This window comes from Helianthus annuus, chromosome 8 (genome assembly GCF_002127325.2).
Source record: "Helianthus annuus cultivar XRQ/B chromosome 8, HanXRQr2.0-SUNRISE, whole genome shotgun sequence".
Lineage (NCBI taxonomy): Eukaryota > Viridiplantae > Streptophyta > Magnoliopsida > Asterales > Asteraceae > Helianthus > Helianthus annuus.
This window is the reverse complement of record NC_035440.2, coordinates 124,649,185-124,671,630: the sequence shown is the minus strand read 5'-3', so window position 1 is coordinate 124,671,630 and position 22,446 is coordinate 124,649,185. Positions and strand designations below refer to the sequence as shown.

The window sequence follows — 22,446 nt, the reverse complement described above, 5'->3', positions numbered from 1 at the left end:
TGACTGCCGAGCAAACCAAGGTGAGTTCACACCCTCTACAAAGCATGGGATTCCCTGGGTTGGGAACGGGGTTAAGGAACGTGGATTCCTCGTCCTCCTTGGGTAGGACGTCAGTGGTTCAGGAATGTGATTCCTCGTCCGGATGGACGGATAAACGTACTAGACTAAAACTCTATCACGAAGTCCCTCCTTTTTTTATCGACTAATCGCCGGGCCAATGGCGAGCGGGTCATTAGTTAGATAGCGCTATTTAGGTCTGACAAGCCTCACACCGTGCCGCAGAGGGCGGGCGTGAACTAATGGATCTGGGGCACGTCAATGATGATAGACATTGATGTTTTTCAGGGCACATAAACATGACTACAGTCAGCAATCGATACGGTAACGAGTCTAGTATACACATGGGGTAGCCCCCACGGCTGGAGAGCCAGATGATGTACATGGGGTAGCCCCCACGGCCGAAAAGCCTGATAACTACATGGGGTAGCCCCCACGGCCGGAGTGCCGGAGTAACTGGGAACGAACATGTCACGTTTTTAAACTATGGGGTAACCCCCATGGCAGGATGCCAGATAAAGTAAACTGTTTTCGAAACAACTAAAACGAACGCCCACCCGTGAACTCACTCAACTAGTTGTTGACTCGTTACTACATGCTTTGCAGGACCATAGGTACTCAGTGGGAGCTTGCATGGAGGAGGATCGTTGTGGAACAGGGATTACTACAAGTCTATGTTAAACTTGAAACTTTTGGAACTTATGTTATAACTTTAAACTTATGCTTCCGCTTGCAACTTAAACTTATTTGTTTTGGAACACCAATCGTATTGGTTAAACTTTTATAACTACTTATATGCTTGTTCAGTATGATTGGTGGCTGGATCCTGGTCAGTCACGCCTCCAAGCGGTAGTACTCCGCAGGTGGGATTTTGGGGGTGTGACAAACAAAGCTGAAGTTATTTGTCATGAGAAAATCATTCGCATCCCTTTGGCGAATAATGAAACTCTCATCGTACATGGAGAAAAACGAGATGCGCCTCTGCGAATCATCAGTTGTATGAAGGCACAGAAGTGCTTAAGGAAAGGATGTGTCGCTTTCCTAGCACACGTTGTAGATAAGAAGGCCGTGGAGCCGAAAATCAAAGACATTCCTGTGGTGAAGGAATTCCCTGATGTTTTTCCCAAAGATCTGCCAGGATTACCTCTGCAACGACGAGTCGAATTCCATATAGACTTGGTTCCAGGAGCCGCTCCTGTAGCCAAGGCACCCTATCGGCTTGCACCATCCGAAATGCAAGAGTTATCTACACAACTCCAGGAGTTGTTGGATAAAGGATTCATAAGGCCAAGTTTCTCGCCTTGGGGAGCTCCCGTACTGTTCGTAAAGAAGAAGGATGGAACACTGCAGATGTGTATAGATTACAGAGAACTGAACAAGCTCACTATCAAGAATCGATATCCATTACCGAGGATTGATATCTTGTTCGATCAGCTGCAAGGATCGAGCTACTATTCCAAGATCGACCTTCGATCTGGATACCATCAGCTAAGAATACAGGAGGAAAGCGTACCAAAGACTGCATTCAGAACACGCTATGGGCATTACGAGTTCCTTGTGATGCCATTAGGACTGACGAACGCGCCAGCGGTATTTATGGATCAGATGAATCGCGTATGCAAACCATATCTCGATAAATTCGTGATTGTATTTATCGATGATATCCTGATTTACTCGCGAACCAAAGAAGAGCACGAGCAACATCTCAGAACCATGTTGGGCTGCTAAGGAAAGAGAAACTCTATGCAAAATTCTCAAAGTGCGAATTCTGGATTCACGAAGTTCAATTTCTTGGTCACGTCGTGAATGAGAAGGGCATTCACGTAGACCCATCCAAGGTTGAAGCCATAAAGAATTGGGAAGCCCCCAAAACCCCAACTGAAGTTCGTCAATTTTGGGCTTAGCAGGCTATTATCGACGGTTTATTGAGAATTTCTCAAAAATAGCTCAACCGCTAACGACCCTTACGCAGAAAGACAAAAAGTACGACTGGGGTGACAAGCAGGAAGAAGCCTTCCAACTACTCAAGAATAAGCTATGTGATGCACCGATACTATCCTTACCCGAAGGCACTGAAGACTTCGTGGTATACTGTGACACTTCACGACAAGGTTTGGGTTGCGTGCTTATGCAACGCCAAAAAGTCATCGCTTACGCTTCAAGACAATTGAAAGTGCATGAAAGGAACTACACCACACACGACTTGGAACTGGGTGCGGTGGTATTCGCCTTGAAGATCTGGCGACACTATCTGTATGGTACTCGATGTACAATCTTCACAGATCACAAAAGCCTGCAACACATACTTAATCAGAAGGAACTGAACATGCGCCAGCGGCGATGGGTCGGGCTGCTAAATGATTACGACTGTGAGATTAAGTACCATCCTGGAAAGGCGAACGTTGTAGCGGATGCTTTAAGTCGAAAAGAAAGGGTTAAGACCCTAAGGGTTCGAGCATTGGAGATGACTATTCGAACGAACCTCACTTCACTTATTCGTGACGCACAACAAGAAGCCCTTAAGGTGGAAAACCGCAAAGCTGAATACCTCCGGGGTGCATTGAAGTATATGGCGCCAAATGAAGAGGGAGCCTTATACTTTAAGAAGCGTATTTGGGTTCCGCTCTATGTTGGCCTACGAGAAGTAATCCTTGATGAAGTGCATAAATCGAAATACTCGATCCATCCAGGATCGGACAAGATGTATCAAGACTTGAAAGAATACTATTGGTGGCTGAGACTCAAGATCGACGTTGTTGTTTATGTTGGAAAATGCCTAACATGTGCCAAGGTTAAGGCAGAATATCAGAAACCGTCTGGCCTACTACAACAACGAGAGATACCCATGTGGAAGTGGGAACAAATCTCGATGGACTTCATAACAAAGTTACCCGGGACCCCGAGAGGGCACGATATGATATGGGTAATAGTTGATCGATTGACAAAATCTGCGCATTTCCTACCGATCCGAGAAAAAGACAGCACTGGGAAGCTTGCTGAGATATACTTGAAGGAAATTGTGACACTTCATGGAGTGCCTACCTCAATCATTTCAGACAGAGATGGACGCTTTGTCTCAAGAATCTGGCGATCCTTTCAGGAAGCTTTTGGATCTCAGTTAGATCTGAGCACGGCATTCCATCCACAAACAGACGGCCAGAGCGAACGAACCATACAAACATTAGAAGATATGCTTCGCGCATGCGTCATGGACCTAGGCGGCAGCTGGGATACTCACCTACCTTTGGTTGAGTTTTCCTACAACAACAGTTATCATACAAGCATAAAATCCACACCGTTCGAAGCTCTGTATGGCCGCAAATGCCGATCGCCCTTATGTTGGGCAGACGCTGGAGATAAGCGTATGGTTGGTCCTGAACTTGTACAAGAGACAACCGACAAGATTACGCAGATCCGAGAGCGCATTAAGGCGGCTCGAGTTCGACAAAAGAGCTACGCTGATCGAAGACGAAAGCCATTGGAATTCGAGGTGGGAGACAGGGTTTTGTTGAAATTCTCACCTTGGAAGGGTGTAGTCAGATTTGGAAAGCGTGGAAAGCTGAATCCACGATACATCGGACCATTCAAGATCTTAGAAAGAATTGGTACCGTGGCGTACAAGTTGGAATTACCGGAAGAACTTAATGGAGTACATGATACATTCCATGTATCCAACCTCAAGAAGAGTCCAACACAAGAAAACATGATCATCCCTGCGGATGAAGTGCATATTGACGACACCCTCCGATTTACAGAACAACCAATTGAGGTTACCGAATGGAAAGTTAACAAGACCAGAAGGAGTAGTGTCAAGCTTGTCAAAGTACGTTGGAACTCTAAGCACGGACCCGAGTACACGTGGGAACGTGAAGACCAGTTCAAAGAAAAGTATCCCCACCTGTTCAAGAAAACTCCTACGAGAGTTAGCTCAGCCTGAATTTCGGGACGAAATTCTTTTAACAGGGGGAGACTGTGACAACTGGCACGAAACCGGTAATTTCCGTACACTTTAATTATTATTTAATGACTGCAATTATGTGCTTTAATGTCAACATTTTCTAATTTCATACAATACAAGTGAATTCATGCACGTTTTGTACTACAAGAATTTCATAATACATTAATGAATTGCGTTATATCAGAAATACTAGTAAACTCACCGGTAAGACACAATATGCCAACAACTCTGCAGAAAGCAGTCAGGCAATGAAATTGGAGCCTAGGTGTAACACCTCGAAATTTTTGCGTCCAATAATGTTTTGACACGTGTCTTGAGTTTACACATGGTGTTAAATACTAAATAAAGGACTAAAGTTGACAAACACTGAAAGTATGTAAATTTGAGGGTTAAAAATGTCAACGAGGGATAATTATACTATATTGTAACCCTAAACGATGCTCGTACCTTCAAACGGATAAATCATGGATCGTACGGAACGAAATGCGGAAGAAAGTGAGGGATTTCAAACTACAGGGATTAATTGTGTCAACATGTTTAAGTTATACCTCTGAGTGACCCTTTAACATACCCGAGGCTTTGTAACAGTAAATTACGCTCACTAGAATATACGATATAAATTTCGCGAAGTTCTGTTTTAAAACGAGAAAGTTATGATCAATTTCGTATGCGAGGGGTTAGAAGCGTCAACAATGAAAGTTAAGGCTTTTTGGATAGTAATTAAACTAACCGGGGACTTAACGATGCGGGTAAACGTCGCGAGGCCTTTATTCGTAAATAAACGAGGCCCAAAACGCAAAGTTACCCCTTCGAAATTTACTTAGTTAAATCTAGTTCCTAAACCAATTCACTCAAATCGACTCTTGAATTTTACTTTTCTTGCAATTAGCTTAATTTAGTTAACTTAGAGAAACACCTCAAATAACACATATTCCACAAACTCCCTGTGTTCGATACCCACTTACCGCTATCTACTTAGTAGTAATTGGATTAAATTTGATTGTGACCACGACATCACATCAAATTTTGGCGCCGTTGCCGGGAAGTAGTGCGCAATGTGTGTTATCTTGTGTATTAGTTAAAAAATAAAATAAAAAATAAAATAAAAAAATTTTAAAAAAATCCCAAAAAGATTTTCTTTGATGTTCGTGATTTACACTTGGTAGTTGAGTGGTGTTGTGCAGGATGACAGTGCATTACACAGATTTCAGCTTCTCTACGTGTAGACTGTGCGGGGGTCCACGTCATCCGTGTATCGGTTGCCATGAGGTCCACTACAGGAGGGCACATGGAAAACCGGTGTCTTATGTTTCACAGCTTCCACCTCCATCATACGTTGATGATTATGAATCAGAAATGGAGGATGATTATTACTCGGATGGATATGATCGGGACGAGGATGTTTACTATGAGACAAGGACAGATAGTCTATGTTTTTGTTGTGGTCGCGATCACACTTATGATTATGATGTGTGCACGGTGTATTCAGAAAACCCAAAGTATTGGAATAAAAAAAATGATGGATGCGCGCCTCTTAAGACCGTATCAAGGATATCGACAATATCATCCCGAAGAGTATTCTGAGCCTGAAGGTGTTTATACTTATCAGACTGAGGAGGAGAAAGAGCTTGCTATATTGGAAGTGACTTTGTCCAAACTCGAGCAATATTTAGCAACACCCAACCTGCCCGATGAAGATCGAATCAGCTGTTTAGTTTCTAAGTGTCATAATTTAAAAATGGAGATAGAGATAGAACAACGCCTCTCACCATTACCTGATGATATTAGAGATTATTCTCACATGAAGGAGGAGGTTGTGGAGGATAACACCACACCAATGAGTCCTTTATCTGATGAAGAGTCACTGGTGGATCAGATGGTGTGTGCAGATGATGAGGCAGAACAGTCTGAAGAGATGAACATGTGTACCGAACCTCTTCCCTTATCAATCATTCAAAATAACAAGTGTGGGGAAGAGGGTTCGAGGAAGAAGATGAGAAGGGTGAAACCACAAGACATCAGGGTATACATCATGAAGTGGATTAGTGAAACCCGCAGGTGCAGTCTTAACATGCCAATTATACTGACAAATCTATGGAGATGGCATGTAAATTTCTGGGCATTCGTTGGAAATGTTTTGGGTAAGTGTGCATTGAGACCACCATAACAAATATCAGGTATGGTCTGGCTGAAGACCTTTAAACTTAGCGCTCTCGGGAGGCAACCCGAGGATGTAGAGTATTGTATTCGTGTTTTGTGTTTTGTGTTTTGTTTTGTTTTGTTTTGGTGTTGTGTTTGTGTTTTTGCAGGTTACTATGTTTCAATCCCCGCGGATGCAATGATTCAAGTGTGGGGATGTTTGGCAACATCCCCGTTGAGATATCAACGAATCCAAGAGATGTTTATGTTCCTGTCCGATTACTACAGCTGCATCATTACCAACACTACTGATTTACAGATCAGGTCGTGTCTTTTTCTCATTGTGTGCACCTTTGTATATATTCATGTTTTTGTTCATGGTTGGGCGGATGGGTGGTGTTTTGATGTGTTTAGTTTATGGGTTGTGAAGGATTGGTGGTGTTCCTAATAATTAGAATAAAAAAGAAATTAAAAAAATAAAAAGAAATTTGGGATTTGAGAGTATTAGCGAAAGCTAATGTTTTTGGTTAAAGCAATCTTTCCCTCAAAACCATACATTGGGACAATGTACCCCAAGTGTGGGGATGGGGGAATTTTTGAGAATTTTAAAATTTTTGTAAATCCAAGCGAAAAGTGTAAAAATTTGAAAACTTGATATTGTGCCATTTGACACACCGACACCCATTCCTAGTCTTTTCTTGGTGAGAATTGAGCCACATATGAGTGTTATTGATATTTCTTTGTTTGAGTGGCGGTGTGTGTAGTGTGTTAATAGAACTTGTGTGTGAATACTTGTTAAATCCTAGAGTTAGCATGCTTTTGGAAATGATAGGGGACTTTTAGGAAGCCTCGTCTAGATGTGTGAGAGTGCGGGATTGGTGGGTTGGACCTCATACTTTACATATATGAGCTTGGTATTGTGAGGGGTGGGGGTTTGGTCCTTAGAAAGCCATGTTTGAGCCTTAAACCATTCGGTTGTGACCCAAACCTACTTCTTACAAAACTTTACCTATTGAGACGACCCGGTTTAGGAATTTAGTTTGTGATTGTTGATATTCTTGTATATACTGTTGAGTTCTATATTAAAAAAAAAGAAAAAGAAAAAAAAGAAAAAGAAAAAAAAAATGAGAAAAGTGCAAATAGAAAGAGTTAGTTGCGATAGTAGTTGAAAATGTTGATGAAGTTGTGTATATAGTTGATGTTTGCTTTGTTTAGTAGTAGAAATAAAAACCGGGTCAAATCAATTAGCTCCTTCATGTGTATTCCACCATTCCCTACCTTTGCATTTAGCCCCGTTACAACCCGTAAGTCCCTTTGATTCATAAGCATGCTAGATATTTGTTAGGAGGAAACTTGATTCTTATACAAGCTTATTGTCGCACACACACACACACACGTATTGAGTGATTTAGCATAACATGCTAATTTATCTTGTCACCGAGAGTTCTTGTGAGGGGTGTGCCTTGTGGAATGATTGAAAGTTAGTAAAAGGACGGCACTTTAGCTTGGTTTACATGATTGATTGCTTGAGGGTTGAAAATAGTTTGTGAATAAGTTGCTTGGGACAAGCAACGGGTAAGTGTGGGGATGTGACGGGTGGTCTGTAGGACAACCCTTAAAAGGTCTAAATGTACGCACATTCCATGCTTTATTCAGTTAATTGCTTGAACTTGGTAACCACTCTATGTTTGATTATGCAGGTGCTAAAGTGCTTAAGATGCGGGACTTATGATGCTTGAATGGATGTGGGAAGATGGCATCGTTAAGAGGTGAAGAAATCAAGCTGTGGTGAAGAAATAAGAAGACAAGTACACTCAGCGCCGTAACCTACGGCTGAGGGCCGTAGGTTACAGCCCCAACCTTTGCATCAAAAGTTCTGTCGTAAAACAGGAGAGGCTTGCCGTAAAGAACCATTCAGAGCCGTAACCTACGGCCCCCAGCCATAGGTTACGGCGCCTTATGTTGACCTTGGAGTTGCTGACCGCCGTAACCTACGGCTAAGGGCCGTAGGTTACGGCACCGACTGATCCCATTGTGTAACTTATGCATTAAAATCACTTTTGATGAGGGTTTTTATGACCAATCATGCTAGTTTCGGTTACCACTTGTCTTGGGAACGAATTGGGAGCAACTTTTGGAGACTTGGGCTTGAAGAACACTTGTTTAGTCATTAGTTTTTGTGCTTTGATCTTTATGAACAATAGAACTTTTGTTATGATGTTGCTTCAAGCCATGAGTGGCTAAACACTTGATGATTGTCCTGGATTGAAGGTTTGGTTGAGACATTTCATGTTTGATTTTTCTAATTTCTAGAATAACAATCTTCATCTTTATGATTTGTTGTTATGATGTGTGATTGTTTGTTAGTAACTTGTTGATTCTTATGTTGAACTAATTAGAAACCATACGTTCTTGGTGCCGTTGGCAATCGAGATATCATGGGTATAGTTAGGTTTGGGAAAGGGTTGATTGATCATCGGGTAACAACCTCATGTTCTAGGAATCTGAGTACTTAGTTCCCTTTCATCACTGCAAGTAATCACACACGAGCTATGTTTATGTAGTTCTTTCTAGTGAAATGATAATATGAATGTCGAAACAAACCGAAAATCTAGGATGGTCATTTGTCTCTAATTTGCTTACAACTAAAACTTCTCCTTTGCAATTTACTTAGTTAAATCTAGTTCCTAAACCAATTCACTCAAATCAACTCTTGAATTTTACTTTTCTTGCAATTAGCTTAATTTAGTTAACTTAGAGAAACACCTCAAATAACACATATTCCACAAACTCCCTGTGTTCGATACCCACTTACCGCTATCTACTTAGTAGTAATTGAATTAAATTTGATTGTGACCACGACATCACGTCATTTGCCAAGGGATGCCTTTGAAGTGAGCCAAGCACCCTTATTTATAGCCTGCACAGAAGCCCGGACACGGCCCCGTGTCCATCCTTGTTCTCTTTCTTCATTAATTGCAATTTGTCTACATTAGCTCCACACGCCCCCGTGTTCACTGGGCACGGCCCCGTGTGCAGAAGCGTATCTGTACTATCAAGATTTGATAGATTTTGCGAATCTTAGCGTTGACCACGACCTGTGTTGAGCTGGGCACGCCCCCATGCTAGGAATAGAAGCTTCTATGACTTTGTCTTTTCTGTAGACACCTGGCCACGCCCCCATGTCCGCTGGGCACGGGGTCGTGGTCAGCCTTCTGTTCTCTTGTTTTTGCTTGGGAAGATGCTGTCGAGGGGTCGGGCATGCCACGTTTATTCCTTTTCTTTGTATTGATGTTAGATTTGGCTGCATATTTGTTCCTTTTGTTCATTTGAGCTCATTTGGTCCTGAAAATACAAAAGAAAGACAAAAGCACACTTTTTCCAACATTAGTACTAAAAAAGGGTTAGTTTTATGCCTCATTTGATATAATTTATATGGTGCATTTTACACACATCAGGCATGACAAAACAATCGCCTTGGTGCAAGACCCGTTTTTTTGGCCCAAGCTCAGTCGCGACGTGTCAAAAATTTTGAAACGGTGTCGTACGTGTCACGTCGCCAAAACGCATCATACGAACCAAGGTCTTTACACTCCGTTACCTACTCCCGAACGGCCATGGCAGGATGTTTGTATAGACTTCGTTTTGGGCTTGCCCCTGACACAACGAAAAAAGATTCAATCATGGTTGTTGTTGATCGTTTCTCTAAATTGGCCCATTTTTTACCATGTGTCAAGACGTACGATGCTTCACAAGTGGCGCGACTCTATTTCTATGAGGTCGTTCGTTTACATGGCGTCCCCAAAACAACTACATTAGATCGGGATGTGAAATTCATTAGTCACTTTTGGCGTACTTTATGGAAACGCTTGGGAGCGAAGCTACAATTTAGTAGCTCCCACCACCCCCAAACCGACGGACAAACCGAAGTTACTAATCGGAGTTTGGGAAACCTCCTTCGTAGTTTGGTGGGCGACAATTCAAAGAAATGGGACTTAGTTCTTCCTCAAGCAGAGTTCGCCTATAATCGGTCAAACCACAATGCCACGGGCCGCAGTCCCTTCTTTGTTGTTTACGGGCGCAACCCATTTACCCCTCTTGACTTGGTACCATTGCAAGATCTTAGCCCCTTTTGTGCCGATGGGGAGGAGCGGGCCAACCAAATTAAACTGTTACACGAGCAAGTCCGTGAACAAATAGTTAAACATAATCTGCAGTACCAATCCCGTGTTGATAAACACCGTCGCAAAGTGGTTCTCAATGAAGGAGATCTTGTGTGGATATTTTTGCGCCAGGAAGGTTTTCCACAAGGTCGTTTTGGTAAACTGCACCCGGGGGCTGATGGGTCATTCCGTGTTCTCAAACGAATCAACGATAATGCCTACAAGATTGACCTTCCCGGTCATTACAAAGTGTCTGCCACCTTCAATGTTGCTGATTTGTCTCCGTATGAACCAGGTGCTAATGATGACTCGCGGACGAGTCCTTTTTTAGAGGGGGAGGATGATACGGATCCGGACTCGCCCGAAGATGAGGATCAAGGACCCGACCCGGCAACCCGTGGCTAGGATCGGCGTCGGTTCTTTATCAACATCCAACCAACCATTTATGTTTTATTTATTTCTAGTCATTATCTTTTCCTTAGTTATCGTATCTCTGTTTCCAAGTTTATCTTTTAAAAACTCTATTTAAGAATTATAACCCTTGGTTGGATGTTAGGATATTTGTTTTGAATAAAGAAAAGTTTTCTTTTAGAACAAAATTGTTCTTTGTCGTTCCGGTTGGCCAAAGGCAGGTTATCACGCTAGAGTTCTAGCGTCCACTCGTATACGAATCCGTATCAGGTTTTGGTTGGGTTAGAAATAGATCGTCTTGTAAATACATTAGATGGGAGGAATGGTGTAAATACTCGTTGTATATGTTGTAATTGTTTGCACTTTGCCCGTGTGGGTCGGGGGTTTTGGTGTGTTTGACCTTTTACCCGTTTGAGTCGGAGGTTGGTTTTAATGAAGTTCTCTTTACAAAAAAAAAAAAAGTTATTTACATGTATGTAGTTGTGGTCGTTGAAGGCTTTATGGACAGCCTTTGTTTTCTCTTCGTCACTCTCACATTTCTCGCTTGAATGTGTCCATAATGACAGATTTCGCTTTCCTCCTCTTCCCGCCATGTCAAGTTCTTCTGTCTCTCTTTGGTGAAGCTTGAGATTTTCGACCGGGTAGGCGGAAGTCGCCGAACCTAAAAGTTTCTATAAAACTGAGGGTCGAAAACGTATATGCCCAAAAATTTGTATACGAAAACTACATACTCTCCATTACTAGGCGAAAAGTTCGGGGGGTCGGCCGCTCCCTCCCGCCTCTTAAAACATGCTTTTACTTTACATAGGCACGGATCCCCTCACACGTATAATTTTCTAGAGGGTATTGTATTATCACTTAAGTTATCCTTCATGGAAATTATTCATAACTTACGTATTTGGTTCTTGGCATTATTTGTTGTTGGATTTTCTTTTAGTTTTGTTATAAAGTTTATTTACTATTAAAATACAAAATAAAAATTAAAAAGTAGGTGAAACCCTAACTAGCCCATGTCTTCTTCACGTCTCCGTGGTATTAATATTTCCAAGTGCACACTCAAAATCATGGGTTAGTTAGGATTATTTAACATTATAATATCATAGATAAAAATTTAGTTTCATTCACACAATAAAATTAAATTTTTATTTACTTTGTATCTAAGATTAGATTCTTTTATACAATTTAACCGACATATCTCTTAAATTATTTAATTTTATATAAAGAGAGAGAGAGATGATAATTTCAAAATAATTTATTTAGATATCACTTTCTAAGAACACAACTTGATGTGGTTATGAATGAAAATATACCACATAAAAAGATATACCGGCATTAAAAAGTGTAGCTTTCCTCTTCTAGTAGTTGCTTTATTTTGACTAGTAAGTCAACTTTACATTGCTAAATAGTTTAGTTCTTTAGATGTAGAAAATAATTAAAATATAATATCCGTGTGGGCTCGATAAACGTTACACGATATCGAGTTTGAGCACATCTTAACTCAATCGACTTTAGAAGGGAGAACTTTTAAGAGCGTATTTTAAAATGTCAAATTTATTTTTACATACGATATCTTATTTTTACATTTGATTTAACTATGATATCAACAATAATGTTTTAGGGTTAAGCTATAAAAAGACAATAACGTTATATACACTTTATTCATATTAATTTTTTCCCGTTTAATGGTGAAAAGAGCCCCGAAACATGAATACAATGAGTGATCACAACAAGATAACTCATCATACGAATCACGACTTGTATTTTTTTAACGACAAACTAATATACTCTTAAAAACTCTTGTACCTGCATATTGGAGGATTTGAACTATTCACCTTTTAAATAGAGGGGAGAATCGAGAATGGGAGATACCTTACAATGTACCTTAGGAACAAAGCCCATACTATTTATTTTTTAAACTATAACTTAACATACATGAATTGGTTTTTCTAACTCTTTATCAAATATATAAACATTTAAGTTATAATATAATAAAGAGTATAGTACAGTTTCAGTCCCTTGGGTACCAAATCTCAGTTTTAGTCCTCATTTTCAAAAAATTCAGTCTTTGGGGTTTTCAATTGCTCACAATCAAGCCCTTATTGTAAGTCACCGTTAGTTGATTGTTTTAGACTTTAACGTTGACAAGGGTAAAGTTGTAAAATCACCTAAACTAATCTAGTGTCAACCATATCACTCCTCCATCTTCTCTTATAAGTTATCATTCAATCCCTCCTTCCCCCAAACACCTCCGACTCAAAATTCCAGGCTCCGATCACCTACAAGATACTTGCTTTCAAGTTCGATCAAGCACAGCACGTTGTCGTACGCCGTGATTTTGCAATCAAAGGAAGTAACAGGTACGACATTTCCTGAATTTCACTTAACAATCAAGTTTCAAGTTGATACAGCTCAATGAAGATGTTAATCTTTGAACTTGCTGGTTGTTCAGGGTGTGGGGAGTGCTACTATCGAAGTGGTGGTGAATAGGGGCCTTGTCAGAATCAGGATCAAGCTTGTGCGGTATTGAAGTGTGGGTTTTTTTAGGGAGACCAAAACCCCTTATTTATGATGCATACTTAGATACTACGTTTAACTGTGATAACGGGTTTTTAGTTTGGTCGTTTTTTGGGTTTTAGTTGTTAACGATCATGCTCAACCCATTATGAAATCATGTGATTAATATGTAACTTTTGAATGATTTGAAACTAGTAACTGCAGTTTTAATATTTAACTTTTGACTGCATTTAAACTAGTAAGTGAATGCATGTTCTGTTAGTGACTCTTGATTGATATTGTGAATGCAGGTTCTGTTAGTGATTCTTCATTGATATTGTGAATGCAGGTTTTGTTACTGATTCTTGATTGATATTGTAGTTATGCACAATAGGGATATTGTTGTAATGTAGGTGTTGTAGGTTTTGATTGTACAGGGCAACATGCATATTTTAGCCATGTTTGTGATAATCAAGGCCTTAACTTGATCAGGGAATTGTAGGATTTAGGATTGATCAGTGATTTGTAGGATTTAGGAGAGTTATGCATATTGTGACTTACTTATAAATAAAACAGGGATGAACATGTATTTGGTTTGCACAACAGGACTTATACTAAGGGATGTGATAATCAAGGCCTTAACTTGATTAGGGATTTGCATGATTTAGGAGAGTTATGCATATTCTGACTTTCTATAATGAACATGCATTAACACTAAGGATTATTTCTTTTGAATGAACATGTCAAAACAGAAGTTTAGATAACCTGTGTTGAATGGTTATTGTATGTTTTGGTTTAGTTTTAGATAGCCAGTTATGTTGGATGAACATGTCAAAACAGAAAAGTCAAACCCATTTGAACTTCAAATCTGGTTACATGTGTTGTTACGAGGTTTTGTAGTTGTTGTTAATACCTTCATGTTGCGGATTATATCAGCTTAATTGGTGCTTAGTTGCAAGATTAGGATTTGTTTTGAATATGGAGGGAATTATGTCATTTATACGTTCAGGGATTGTAATTGTAAGTAAAGTTATAAGGGTATTTTAGTCTTTTCACTGATTTACAAAATGTCAGTTAGTGGGAAGGGCTTGATTGTGAGCAATTGAAAATGTCAGGGACTAGAGTTTTGAATTTTTTGAAATGAGAACTGAACTTGAGATTGGGTGTAAACCCCAGTTACTCTATAATAAAGGACATGATAATAAACTTTTTATATTTATATATCAAATTAGTTATCTTAAAAAATATATTCTTATTTTAGGCGTGAGCAAAACAAATTAACTTAATCGAAACTGAATTAACCAATTAAACCGCACTCAAAAAGTCGTTTGTAGGGTTTTGTTTTTTATTTTTAAGCCAGATATTATGATTCGCTTTCGGTTTTACAACATTCCATCCCCAAGCCAAATCAAACCAAAAGTGGGAAACAAACGGAACTGATCATTACCATATCAGCCTATATTTATGGTCTGTTGAACTGCTTCCTCGATCGTTTTGTTATTTCATATCAATATGTTACACGTGTATGGTATGCATATATGTAAATTTTTGTCTTAAGTCTTGCAACATGTATATTGTTGATGTCTTAAAACATGTTATGTGTGTTATTTAACAACTATGACAACTTCCCACATTCATATCTAGGATTCTTTATTTCGGGTACCATAAATTACGTTTTTACTGTTGATTTATATCTGTGTAACCTTCAACACAATTTCACCTAATTTAGCCAAATATGAGTTTCTTGTTGTACGTGATTTAGATCCCAAAATAAGATGTTCTTATCGTAGTTATTGATTATGTTTGATATATGGTAAGGACTCCAAAAAAATCGAGGGATGTGGTGCCATCTTTTTGTCCATACCCTCACAGGCGTGCGCCTGGTTCTACAACCTTCCAGTAGGCAAGTTAAAGTCATGGACAGACTTAGAAGAAAAGTTTCTCGCGCATTTCAATCAGCAGAGACGCCGTGAGCGTGATACAACCGGCGTAAAAGCATTTGGCGAAGATATAACGAGGGTCCCGAGGAATTCATTACTCGGTTTAACAAATAATACTTGGAAATTGGAAACGTAAGTGATTTGATGCGTGTGCACTTCACTCATGTCGTGCTCTATGATAGTTTAATACGAACTATAACAGGAAAGATAGGATGTCCAAAGACTGGGACAAGGTGATGACAGCCGCTAAAATAGTGGCGTAGACGGAAAAAACATTGGTTGGTGGAAAGAACAACCAGTACTCAAGCTTGCGCCAGGAAATTGAAAAAACCTTGAAAAGTGGAAAGCTTACGCATCTGATCAAGAATGTGCTCAAGGATACTCATCAGATCCAGACGAGGGTCCTAACAAGAAAATTCGTTAGTTGGATACTCACATGGTCAATGGCAGACCAAAGAGAAGCATGAAGAATTATGGCAAGCGACCACAGAACGACTCGTGACGTGAACAATAGGTAATTTTTCCAATAGTACGAGGGGGCCACGTGTTCCGTCGTTATTACCGGAATCCTCGATCATTACTTCACGTTTTCAAGGTCACAGTAATACAACCTTTGATCTTTTGTTAATTTTTATCAAAATTATATAAAATTTCACTTAAAAACTTATATAGTTTACAACACGTTTTCTTTATTTATTTATTTATCGTCACCAAATTATAACTTTTATAGCTTAAGTGAACAAAATAAAGTTTACTCTGACCCCTTATATTACTTTAGTCAAAACAGTTTGTCCAATATCAGTTCTTTGGTTAATTGGTACAAATACCAATAACCTAGTGGTATGGTGTTTGTCCCTCACAAAAGTGGTGTGAGTTCGATCGTTGCAATTTTTAACATACAAAACCAACTTTCATTGAACTAAAACAAATTACAATACAATTGTAGTCCATCAAGGTGCTGACTGCAATTTGCACCCGGAACCTCTCTTTTGAAACCTGTTGGATGGGTCATTTGAAACCTTGCCGAGTAGTTCAAATACGTGTACCTATAATTCCGCCCCCAGAAGAACTGAATTCACACCTCACAAAGTGAAGCATGAAAGACGTACTATATCGCAACCCACCATTGTCAGTCAATATCCACCATTAAGGTTTCCCAAACACATGCCCCACACAATGTATTATAAGGGGAGGAGGGGCAGTGCGTTATAGCACCGTGATAAACAAACATAACGCGTTGAAATACCACGAACACCGCCCCCACGTCCATTATCACGAGTGATAGTTTTGACGCGTTGATATTATCACGCGTTGAACATTGATGAATGTATGTGTATGACTTGTACATTGTGTATTAATACTTGTACATTGGAATCCCATCACTAGTGATGACCACCGCCACTAAAGAATGCTTGTGAGTGATAGAATAGTGGTTGCTTACATGGCGGAACATGATTGGATGTTTGTGAGTGATGAAATTTCATCACTAGTGACCACCCCCACTCCCCTAAGTACTCCACCAAACTCACTCACACCAAAGTTACAAACCCATAAGCAGGGCCGTCTCCGAGAATGATAAAAAATTTGAGCCTCGGGCAAAACAAAAAAATTGGGCCCACTTATTATAATACAGTAAACTGCCATTTTGGTCCCTGTGGTTTGGGCACTTTTGCCATTTTAGTCCAAATCTCAAACTTTTTACATCTGGGTCCCTGTGGTTTCGCTTTTATTGCCATTTTAGTCCAAAATCCAAAAACCCTCTATTTTGACTGTTGAAAGCAGATTATTTTGTCCTTTAGTGCAGGGGCATTTTGGTCATTTTGATTTACTCTTCTAATAAATTAAAACAAAATTAATTATATATTATATATTATATATATAACTCTCTCTCTCTCTCACTAAAACACAGATAAACTCCAATCTTCTTCTCTGCAAACCACATACACCACACCCTCTGCCACTCTCCTTCTCCGATAACCACACACCCACACCCAAATCAGACCAGTAGCGGTGGCACGGTAACGAAATCAGGGGAGGAGAGAGAGAGAGAACCGGCAGAGCAGATGAAGGAGGTGGTGGTTCTCCGATAACCACACACCCACACCCAAATCAGACCTAGCACCAAGGAGGAACTACGGCGACGACATAGATCTCCGACAGTGGTGGAATGTTGTTTGAAGAGACAGATGAGCCTTCAACAACGGCGTCGTCTCCAAACACCCCTGAGAACACACAGATCTCCGCCTCAAGATTTTGAAGACGATGATGATGAATCCGGAATGAGACACACAGATCTCCGCCTCAAGAACACATGGTAAACCGATTAGGGTTTTTAAGGTGGGATAAGGCGACGGTGGTGGAAGATTAGGGCGAATTTATGAGGATAGCGGTAGGGTCTATAGTGTTTGCCCAGTCGTTTTTTGGGTGGAGGTGCTCCCCGGATTGAGTTGCAAGTTCATCGGAAAGCCATTTTGGTCACCGGATTGGTGTGGCAGTTGTGGAGGTGGAGGAGATGGTGTTGTGATGTAAGAGAGAGAGAGAGAGAGGGGCGGTGGTTGCAGGGGGTGCGAGAGGGTGGTGGCAGGTGGTGGTGCTTGGCGGCGAGAGGGGGTGGTGGTGCTTGGCGGCGATGAGGTGCAGAGGTTGAAGATGATGATGATCAGGAGGTTTTTATATTTGGGGGTTTTTTAATAAATGAATTGTTTTAATGAAAATTAAATGACCAAACTACCCCTTCAGATAAAGACAAAAAAGGGACATTAAAACAGTAAAAAATCAGAGATTTTGAGTTTTGGACTAAAATGGCAACAAAATGCAAACCACAGGGACCCAGATGTAAAAAATTTGAGATTTGGACTAAAATGGCAAAAGGGCCCAAACCACAGGGACCAAAATGGCAGTTTACTCTATTATAATATAAACTCATCAGTTATATATCAAGAAACACAATACAACGATAATTGTTACAAAACAAACCAAAAAATAGTGTATTTTGATAAAATATGTTTATACACCCATGTATATATAAATATGTGATTCAAATTAGTGATTTTTAGGCATAACATGTCGCGTAATCTCACTTTATAAAACGTTAATATTGTTTTTAGAAAATGCATCGTTACAAAATCATTAACTAAAAATAAAAGTTAATCATCGGGTTTGATCTCATTACTTCAAGACTATAACCCAAAACATGAACCAATGAATCATATAATCATCTTGTTAACAAGATCAAACTGTTAATTAATTAAGTGGATTGATAAATAAAAATGTAGGAGACTAATAGTTGAAAATTGTTTAAATAAAAATGCAAGGGAGCAGATAGAACCCATGACTTTGGTTTTCAAATTTGAGTGTCTTAACCATTGAAGTAGCTTCATTTTTGGTTATTGAACTTATTTACTAAACATTTAACATAACGGTGCTCACTTAAAAATCTAGGCCTTGAAATTTTGTCGGGCCCTATAAACCTTTTGGGCCTTGGCGTCTGCCCGGGCTGCCCAGCCCTAAAACCGGGCCTGCCCATAAGGACCCCCACCTAAAATACAGAGACCTAAGTGAACTGGAAAAAGAGTACACATCAAGTGCTAGACAATGTGGTATTTATGTGTAATTGCTGTTAAAAAAAGTGGTACAAATACCACATAACACTTTCATCTCTACCATATATTTTAGGATTTTGAGGTATACAATAATAACTGAAGCGACATAAAAAACCAAAAATATATGTTATGACCTCCATCCCTAGGATAGAGAGGCTGCTTCTAGAGAGACCCCCGACTCCAAACATGCAACAAAGAAACACATAAAACTAAATAAATCGACATAAAAGCTACCTAACACTAACAAAATGGGGGATAACATACTAAAAACATGGACATGTATAATATGATTCACAGCATATAGACATGTACAGTCACAAACACATAAAAAAACCCTAAAGTGAATGAACATCTAAGTTCCTAAACCACAGCTAAGGCTCATCTGCATATATGAAGACTAATGTTTATGCACTTTCTTCTTTCTTATCTTTAAACAGTCTTCTTCAAACAACTGTTGGTCAAATTCAAAACCTGTTTTGATCCGGTACCCAACCCGACCTGACCCACCTGTCTTGCCAGGCTTAACTTCATGTATAAGAAAAACTGGACTGCAGGGAAATTACAGCACCAATAGTTCATCTTTTAGAAATGAATCCGGTACCCTACCCGACCGACTAGGGAGCGCCTAGCGACTTTTGCAACCATGCTTGAGAAGAAAAACGCTTGCTTATTGCTTTCACATAATCTCTAGATTGCTGAGTCAAATATAGTTGCTGAGTTCACTAATTTTATCAACTAATTTCCACTGGACCAGAAAAATAAACCGAAATGCACAACCATTTCATCCCATCAGATGTTCAAAAGAGCTCGATCAAGAACGGCCTACAAAAGTTAAATCTCAATCCAGCTAATCCCACAAGTTTTCTTCTTTCCCACATCATCTAAATCATCCCTCAAGTTTTCCACAACATCCCACCTCCCATTTCCAGCATGGAAATTAGAAACCATAATCTTATACTTGCTTCCGTCTCGTTCTTTATCAAACACTCGACGTGCTACAATTTCCGCAAGCTTCGAATCATTATGTACATCACAACAAGAAAGAAGCGCACCCCATATCCCCGAATCCACGTCATCTCCCAAAGAACAAATAAGATCATAAGCCTCTTCCAACTCTCCCACCATCCCAAGCAGTTTCACAAAGTGAACATAATGCTCAGTTTTCGCTTCGACGCCAAATTCAACATCCATTCGTTTGAAAATATCACGGCCTTCGTTAATAAGACCAGCATGGGAGCAAGCGGATAATAGAGCACAAAAAGTAGACTCATCAGGTTTTAAACCTTGTTCAACAGCCTCGCGAAACACGTTATACGCCTCGGATGCAAGACCGTACAAACCAAGACTTGCTATTACTGAATTGTAAGAAACCATGTTTCTCTTGGGCATATGATCGAACACCTTGAGTCCCATTTCCAAGAAACCGCACTTCGAATACATGTCTATCAAAGCGGAAGACACCATGGTATCCGAATCTAGGTTATGGCGGATCGCGTAACCGTGTATCTCAATCCCCGGTGCTAGAACTGCCAATTGTGCGGTAGCAGCAAGTAACGCAGCAACTAATACCGTATCAGATTTTCTACCTTCATAGTTCATTTTCTTGAAAAATATCAAGGCTTTATTACACTCTCGGGATTGCGAAAAACCAGATATTAAAGCGGACCATGTTACTAAATCTGGATGTGACAAACTATTAAATACTTTGTAGGCCGAATTCATACATCCACACCTTGAATACATACTTACGAGCACACTACTTATATGCGCATTAGAATCAAACCCGTTTCTTAAACAGTAACCATGAATTCCCTGACCGATTTCCAGCAAGTTAGACCGCGTAAAACCGGATAACAACCCCACCACCGTATACCCATCAGGCCGGTTTCCCATTCTCCTCATCACAACAAACAAACGCAACCCTCTGTCCCAATCTCCACAACTTCCATAACCCGCGATCATCGCGTTATACAAAACCAAATCATGTCTATCTAACCCATCAAACACCATTCTAGCATCATCAACAAGACCCAGTTTCGAGTAACCCGACACAAGCGCACTACCAGAAACAGAATCCAGTCCCAGACCAAAAACAACCACTTGTCCATGCACAAACTTAACACCTTTAACATCATGGTTTTCAGCACAAGCGCGTAAAATGCAAGCGAATGTGAAACTATCAGGCTGTGTTTCTGAGGTGAGCATGTCTTTGAACATCGTAAATGCATCGCGGAAATGATGGGTTTGCGCGTAGGCTCTTATTATGGAGTTCCAGAGATAGACGGTTCGGTTAGGCATTTCGTCGAACAGGTTGCGTGCAGAGTAAAGATCGTCATTGGTTGCGTATAATCTGATGGTTTTTGTTGCGTAAAATGGGTCATGGTATAGACAGGTCTTGATTAGTAAAGCGTGGAGTGATTTTGTTCTTGTTAGGGGTTGACTTAGTTTGGAGAGTTCGAAGATAAGTGACTTGAAATGAACGAACATTATATACCAAACCAGGGTCATATAATTTATGGACTATATAATGGTCATCTCATTAATCTTTTACTTCTATCATCTCCTTGTATAACCAAACATATCTAACCTTTATTTAGATTATTAACATAGAGATGTTATTCAATATTATTATTTCTTTGTCAACACAAAATTAAAAGATCTTACTCAATTGTCCTAGTCCATTTCCAAAAATTTTATATTTAATATAAGAGACCAACTTTATAACATCTCATAAAATATTAAATTCTAAACATGATAGTTATATTTTATATGAGAGACCAACTTTATAACATCTATAAAATATTAAATTCTAAACATGATAGTAATGCTACAGGATATGGGCCGTCATTGCCCATCCGCTTCAACAAAATTTCAATCAATAGCGCCCCTCCCCTATACCATGAGCGCTTAAGGGGGGGGGGGGGTGGTATTGAATGCTAGCAATCCTAATAGCGAACAATAACGCACGAAATGTGGGACCCACTTCAATTTTAAACCTTTAAAACCAAAAAAATAAATAGGGGGCGTTATTCGGACTTTAACCCATTACTTGGTTGTTAAAGGGAGGGGCGTGGGGTGGGGGTTCCATTGCTTATGTGGCACGGGTGTGCTTACGCGGAGTTGAGGTGTTATTGACGTGGCACAATGAAGCCCCTAGGGATTTCATTCTATAGCCTAATAGTGTAACATAAATCATATGTAGCATTGAGTTCCTCAAGTTGAAGAATCCATGTTAAGTTCAACTCTTTAGCCTAGAGGTGCACAACCAAACTAGTTTGAGAATCAGAACTAGGACTCAAACCGGTCTGAAATCGCTATACATAGAATCAATTTGGAACACGTACAACTTGTAGGTTTCTAACCAAAATATAATACCTTTCCTTTAAATCTAGTTAAACCCAAGCTGAACTGATTAAAGACCATTAAAAAACTGTTAAAGTCGAAATCAGAACCGAAACTAGTTAGATTTTTACGGCTCTATGTTAGCCACTTATATAGTAAGTTCACTTTTTATTACTCACTTAAACATAATTCAAAATAGGTTATTTTTATTAATTCTTGTATGATTCAACATAACGTTTAATAATATCTCAATTTATTTCAAGTAAAGTCAAACTCAAAATGTAACACCACTAATTCATCACCACATCTTATTTGCATTGCTAATTTCGACAACAAGGAAC

The 22,446-nt window shown here is 39.7% G+C and overlaps 1 protein-coding gene across 1 annotated transcript; it reads right to left on the bottom strand.

Annotated features, from left to right (window-relative positions):
- Window positions 1-18,998: 18,998 nt before the first annotated feature.
- LOC110873715 (putative pentatricopeptide repeat-containing protein At1g64310) lies at window positions 18,999-21,309 on the bottom strand. Its single transcript, XM_022122720.2, has one exon. It carries the CDS (start codon window positions 21,269-21,271, stop codon window positions 19,595-19,597), a length of 1,677 nt encoding a protein of 558 aa, XP_021978412.1. The 5' UTR covers window positions 21,272-21,309; the 3' UTR covers window positions 18,999-19,594.
- Window positions 21,310-22,446: the final 1,137 nt, after the last annotated feature.